Source organism: Eurypyga helias, unplaced genomic scaffold (genome assembly GCF_000690775.1).
Source record: "Eurypyga helias isolate BGI_N326 unplaced genomic scaffold, ASM69077v1 scaffold29574, whole genome shotgun sequence".
Taxonomy (NCBI): domain Eukaryota; kingdom Metazoa; phylum Chordata; class Aves; order Eurypygiformes; family Eurypygidae; genus Eurypyga; species Eurypyga helias.
In genome coordinates this window covers 1,432-8,233 of record NW_010248599.1, presented here as the reverse complement: position 1 = coordinate 8,233, position 6,802 = coordinate 1,432, and the positions used below count along the sequence as shown (strand labels likewise).

General features: G+C 57.5%; 1 protein-coding gene across 1 annotated transcript in view; it reads right to left on the bottom strand.

Moving 5' to 3' along the window:
* LOC104509243 (zinc finger protein 512B-like) overlaps window positions 1-5,530 on the bottom strand; it is a gene marked incomplete at its 3' end in the record, with an annotated part of 14,183 nt that extends 8,653 nt beyond the window's left edge. Inside the window, 6 exon segments of the mRNA XM_010151118.1 lie at window position 1; window positions 4-92; window positions 258-430; window positions 730-858; window positions 1,612-1,691; window positions 5,410-5,530. The exon segment at window position 1 is cut by the window's left edge and continues 143 nt beyond it. Coding sequence (XP_010149420.1) covers window position 1; window positions 4-92; window positions 258-430; window positions 730-858; window positions 1,612-1,691; window positions 5,410-5,530 — 593 coding nt within the window.
* Window positions 5,531-6,802: the final 1,272 nt, after the last annotated feature.

The window sequence follows — 6,802 nt, the reverse complement described above, 5'->3', positions numbered from 1 at the left end:
ACTCGCCATTCTCGGCGTGGTCCTGGGCCACGGCTTTTTCCGTCTTTGCCTGTTTGGGATGGATGGTGGGGCAAGCTGAACTCTCAGCAGCTCTAGGGCAAAGCAACAGAGGGCTCGTTTAAAGAGGGGTTGTTAGACAAACGTCCTGACACCTCTCCCCCCTCACCAGCCCAGGTCATGGGAATGGAGGTGGGCACGTTCCCCTTCTCCCAGCCATCCCTACGCCCCCACCACGCAGCCCAGCCACAGCCTGGTACCTTTTCTTGCCGCTGCTCTTCCCAATGGCCTTGGGTACTTTGTTTTCTGCTTTGCTGGTTGGCACTGGCCGGTCCAAGTGATTCCAGAGCCGATGCTTTTCCAGCTGGGTTTTGGAGGTGAAGGCAGCTTCGCAGTATGAGCACGAGTACGTCAGCTTCTCCGAGATCGCGCCCTGTGTGGAGTGGGGAGAAACAGGTGAGCACGGACGTTAGACCATAAAAGGGACAGGCAGGCACGAGCACAAACCATGTGTTACACCCTCCTGCCCCTCCAAACAGTTACCAACAGCCCAGGAGCCCCCGAGGTGAGACCTCACACTGCAGGGATCCCCCCCTCACGAACCGCTCCTGGTCCATCTGTGCCCTCCCCAGCTGAATCTCCTGGGGTTTAAGATCCAAGAGGGGCTTTACCCTGTAGCTGGCAATGTAAGAGCTGGCCACTGGAAAGGACGCAGCCCTCGGGTGTCCTTACCCCTTGGCAGCGCTGATAGTGGTACTTCAGTCCGTAAATGCTGGGGAACTCCAGCCAGCAGCCCGAGTTGGGACATTTCACCCTGGAGTGGGCTTTGAATTCGTCCTTCCACTGGTTCATCAGGGGGAGCTGGGAACAGCACAGACCAGAGACATAGCTGAGGGAACAGCGCTGCGTGCCTGGCTGTGTGCCGGCGCATCCCGAGGGGGGGCACAAGGGACCACTGATCCTTCCTGTCCACCCCCTCCCGCCGCGCAGCCGCAAAGCAGACCCCAGGGCTGGGTTTCAGCGCAGCCATGCTCTCTGCAGCCAGGGGTGCCAGGACGGAGCTGCCAACGTTTGCTCCCGAGGATTTACCTTGCCGTGTCTCCCAGAGCGCACGCACGCTCCCAGCCAGGCTGGGCAATAAATCAGGCCAGAAGTCGCCTGGGTGATTTAACCACCCCACATTTCATCTAGTCAGTAAATCACCCTGTGCCCACGCTCTCATGACAAACTGCTCGGTGTGTTGTCCACGCTACCGCGCTGGAATTAACCCGCGCAACTCTGCGGGGAATAAATCACCCTCCCCCCAACAGTACTGCTGGATCATTAGCCAAACCTGATGTGGCTGCAAGAGAATCCAGCTCCTCTGGGAACGGCTCTGGGAAGGGGAGGCTGGAAGGGGGTACTGTTCCCCATCAGGGTTTTGGAAGATGCTGGGTGCTGGCATGGAGGGGATTCAGGGGCTGAGGTCAAGACAAGGCTGCTCTGAAGATTATACCACCGGGAAGGCAGGTTTAACCCTGGAGCAGGGCTGGCTGGAGCACACAGAGCAGGAAGACGTGGAGGGCAAGTCAGAGGGAACGAGGGTATTGGGGATGAGAGGGCGCAGGGTCTTACAGGGATGTCTTTCAGTGCCTGGTTCTCAGCCTTGGGTCGTCCTTTCTTCCTGCCTTCGGTTTTGTCACTGGTTGCATTTCCTGCAAACAGAAGCAGCACACGTCTCCTGCTGTCCGGCTGGCCATGCCAGAGGAGCCCAGCGATCCTGCTCCCTCTCCCTGTGTGGCGTCTGCCCTGGCTCTGGGCTGCTGTGCCCCAGCAAGGATGGAGATTCCCCTCTGGAAGGCAACGCCAGCTTCCCTGCAGCCCAGGGCACAGCCCCTGCACCTGCGATGCCTGCACAGGAGACGGCTGCTTCTCCCGGGGTTGGCAGAACCCTCTCCCCTCATCCTAGTGTGGCCAGGGGGGTGAGGGAGGGGATTCTGCCCCTCTGCTCCGCTCTGGGGAGACCCCCCTGCAGTTCTGCTCCAGCTCTGGGCCCCCAACAGCAGAAGGACACGGAGCTGTTGGAGCGAGTCCAGAGGAGGTCACGGAGATGCTCCGAGGGCTGGAGCCCCTCTGCCATGGGGACAGGCTGGGGGGGTTGGGGGGGTCAGCCTGGAGAAGGGAAGCTCCGGGGAGACCTTAGAGCCCCTTCCAGTGCCTTGGGGGGGCTACAAGAAAGCTGGGGGGGACTTTTCCCAAGGGCAGGGAGTGACAGGACAAGGGGTAACGCGTTTAAATGGAAAGAGGGAGATGGAGATGGGACATCAGGAAGGAATTCTTCCCGCAGAGGGTGGCGAGGCACTGGGACAGGTTCCCAGAGAAGCTGTGGATGCCCCATCCCTGGGAGTGTCCAAGGCCAGGCTGGATGAGGCTTGGAGCAACCTGGGCTATGGAAGGTGTCCCTGTCCATGGCAGGGGGTGGGACTGGGGGAGCTCTAAGGTTCCTCCCAACCCAAACCACTCTGTGATTCTGTGTTGATTTACACAGAGCAGTTTCAGCACGGCTGAGACTGGCTTGGGAAAACCAGCCTTCCATTTGGATTGGAAGAAATCATTCAATTACACCACTTCTAGCAAAATAAATCTGCACATAGGCAGGGGCACTGGGCCATGGGTGGGCTGTCAAGGACAGAAATCCCCCGTCCCCTTTGCACGAGAAGCCCCAGGGCTGCATAAAGACACTGATCCAGGGGATGTGATAAGCACGTGGGGAGCAGCAGGGATGGGGATGGCTGGGGGGCGAGGACAGGGCAAGGCAGTGTTTGGGGGACTTGAGTGGGGAGAAGAAGCCGTGGGGACACCTCTGTGAGGGGTCTTGGCTCTGTGTGTGCTCAGAGCAGACTCTCGTGGCATCCTGAGCACGGGCTGAATGCCAGCAGGGCAGAAACGTGCCCCGTTCAACCAGCAAGTGCAACCAGGGGAGGGTATGAAGTCTCCAGCATCGCGTGACGGGGCACGCCAAGCACCAGCACGTCAAACCACCAAACCCCAGACCAGACACCTCAGCTCACAGCAGCAGCAAACTCCCTGATTTCACCTACTTCACACCCAAAATGGACCAAGCAAAGGGGTACAAACACCACAACTTTCACATCCAACCTCGCGTCACTCCAAGCTGGAACAGAGCACCCTGGTCACCCCCTGCGCCTGGGGAGACCCCGTTCCCTTCACCAAGCATTGTGCCCCCACTGCTCTGTGCTCCTGGCAGGGCTTAAGCTGCATTTTGAGGGCTAACCTGTAATTTTCAGTGATGCTGGGGGTCAGGGTAACTCACAGACAGGCTGCACAGATGTGAGTGGCCAAAGGGAAATGCCGTGTACAGAAAACTGGGACTGAGATTTGGGAGGGCTTAACGAACAGGGAGTAACAGACATTTGCTACGAGAGCAGAAACAAGGCATAAAGCATCCCTGAGAAGGAATCCCCGGAACAGCTAGGAGAGGGTAACTGAGATAAAAAAGCTAAACTCAACCTGTAAAACCCCCTCCTCTGGTGAAAATCAGGTAAGAAGAAGAGGCTGGAAGCCGAGCCAACAATCCCTCCAGCTCCTGAGAAACTGGAGCTCAGCCCCAAGCTTGGTGCCGGCTGCACTCAGAAGCCAATCCAGGATTTTTCTTGGAACGAGGAACAGAGATCAAACAGAAAACCAACCACTAACCTACAAAGGCACTGCCAAAACCACACACCCTCTCTGCACGCGTTCTGCCCCAGCAGCCAGGGGTAAACCAGCGAACAAGCCAGTTGGCTCATTTATTTCCAGTCCCTGAAGTCAGGCCAGCTGGTCTGCTCCGCTCTGATACCCCTGAAAGCACCCCTCGGTGACGCAGCATCCTTTGGGAATCTCTCTAGCCCAGAAGGCCTCGTCCGCAGGAGGCGCTGATGCTTATGGACTACATGAAAAAGTCCCTAAAAACCCACCTACCTGCTCCCCCTGCAAATGCTCAGCGGCAGCTCTCCTCTCCTTTCCCCAACTTGCACAACTTTCAAAACTTTTGGGGACGCTTCATGACAAACCAGGGCACAAGAGCACCCTGTCCAGCCGCCCCTCGATGCCCTCGCTGCCGGCTGGGGACAGCGAGGACGGGGCGGGAGGAGCAGGAAACGTGTCACCTCTTCCGACATCCCACTCCCGGCTACCACCCGTCGGCTCTGCTAAACCCGGGGCTCTACAGGCGCTCGCCGGAGACAGGAACTCCACGGAGCTCAGCGTTAGGGTACCACAGTCACGCACCAAGTGGAAACAGCACGCTCTTTAAAAGCAGGGACGGCTCGTCGATGGACTCGAGGCTTCTCCAGATCAAGACCTGTCCTGGAAAGGATGCTCCCTGCCCCAACCGGGCTGCCACGTCCGACGGGGCCAGCAAAGCGACTGCAGAAGAAACTCCGGTCTCCTCAGTCCACCCCAATGAAGTGAACCCTGCAGACATTCCCACCTCCAGCACTTTGCCAGGGAGAGCTTCCTCGTGGGGTGTCCTTCACTCCACCTCATCGCTTTCAGTCCATCTAAACCGGAAGGAAGGGCTAAAAAAACCCCAGGCTTTTCTACTTTTCAAGGTGCTGGTAGGATGTGGCGCAGGGAAAGGTGCTCTCCGGAACACAGGTATGTTGGTAGTGCAGGCACCTGGAGTTCGCTCCCCTTAGCCCTAAGTTACACCCCTCTGCCAGCAATTACGGTCCCAACCGCCTCAAGAGAAGAGTGACATCCGGGAAACATTTAGGGCAGAGACATTTCCCTGTGAGACCACCGATCTGGGGTGTCTGGTCTGAGATACACTCCCGGGGTCATCCTCGCCCTGGGTGCAGGCACCCCCCAGCACCCCCAGGGCTGCGGGCAGCAAGGTAAAGGCAGCAAGAGCCTCTCGGTGCCCGCAGAGGGATCTGCCCGTAAGCAGACGGAAGAAAAATCTCCTTGGGCCTGGAGATTCCTGGATAGAGAAATCAGCTATCCATCAGAGTGACAGCCCTTCGCAAGCGGGGCCCCCGGGGCTCGTACGCTCACAGGCCTCCATCCCGGGGGCCGCGACACGGGAGGCAGCAGATGGTCTGAACTCATTTAAGCCTTTCCGTCCTTTGATGTAACGCTCAGCTACCAACACGATAAATAGGCAGCAAGACACCCATCTCGTTAAGGCAGACGCACGCCCCCTCGCCAGGGAGAGGCCATCTCCATCCCTCCCCTGCGGTTCCCAGGGACCGGCTCTCCGCAGCTCCCGGGGCCTGGGGCTTTTTCCAGCCCAGCGCAGCCCACAGTGGCGGGGCGAAACGAGGAGACGAGACCCGATGCGCTCACACCCCCTTCGTTCTGGCAGCTGCGCCCCAAATCCTGCCCCTCTGCCCCATCCAGCCCCACAGAAAGGAAAAAGCAGCTCCTTACCGAGCTTGGGCAGCTCTGCCGGTGGGTTTATCCTTGTCTCCGTCCTGCTTTCTCTGCTGGCAGCGGGTTTGTTAGAGCCTGCCGTTTTCCTTCCACCTTTACAGGCATAGGAATCCGCCATCTCTGAAAGAAGCAGGGGAGGCGTTAAAATTCACTCCTCGGAGCCGGGAGCAACACATGCCGAAAGCCCGGGAGCTGCTGGGGAGGGAGGGAAATTAGAAAACCGTCAAGCAGCTTAAAGCTTCCCACAAAGGGAAGAAACGGAACGCGTTCCCGAGCATTTGTTCCACGGTCGAGCAACAGCACGGACATGGCTGAAAACCTGCTTTCATTATGGGCTGCTTTCCCCCCAACGTGTAACGGCAAAGACTTTATTAAAAATTATGGGCTGACTTCGCCTGGAGAAGTAGCAAATAAATGGCTTTTCCTCAGCGTTTATTTCTTTGCTTTCATTTAAGACACCAAACGAAAAAAAAATAGTGAGTTTTAATGAACAGATGTAGTGATAAATTTCCAATTTTCCTTATTAATGGGAAACCGTTATAAACTGAGAATTGTTAATGTTATCTGAATTTTCCGTATTAATAATTCAATTTGGCTTCTCTATAAATAATGAACATCGGGAATTATCGCAGAAGGCCCGATCTCACTCCTGACGGAAGCGGGTAGCAGGACACCCCTCCACTTCGGCAGTGCCAGGGTGCAGCCCCCGGTTGGTGTCAAGTACCTTCCTCCCCTCCCGACAGCACAGCACGTCTGAGGACGAGGGTTGCACTGGGCCGGCCCCGGGGGAAAGGAGTCCTCAAAATCAAGGGCATCAGGCCCTTGGGAGGTGATTCCTCAGACCACCACGGCCTTGGAGGTGATTCCTCACACCACCACGGCCTTGGGAGATGATTCCTCAGACCACCACAGCCTTGGAGGTGATTCCTCGCACCACCATGGCCTTGGAGGTGATTCCTCAGACCACCACGGCCTTGGAGGTGATTCCTTGCACCACCACAGCCTTGGGACCTTGGCTGGGATGTGATGGTGATGCTCAGCCAGGCACCGGCAGCGTGACTAAGGGAAGTGCCAACGGGACCCTTCTTCACCTCTGCTCAACAACTCTGTCCCCTCTCCAGAGGGACAGTGCAGGTTGGGGAGCATCTCGATGTGCCCCGACCTCCGGCCACGGCATCAGTGTGTGGCACACGAGGGTCTGACAGTGCTTCCTGAGGTGTCCCTGGGGGCTTTCCACATGGGAACGGGCACTGCGCATCACGTGCAGCCCAGATGCTCCGAGAAGACCTGGCAAAAGCTTCCAGCACATGTTCGGCTGGTACATGTAGTTGCTTGCACGGACACAAAGGTTAATCGGATCAAGAGAGAAATTCCAGCCTTGGCAACAGGT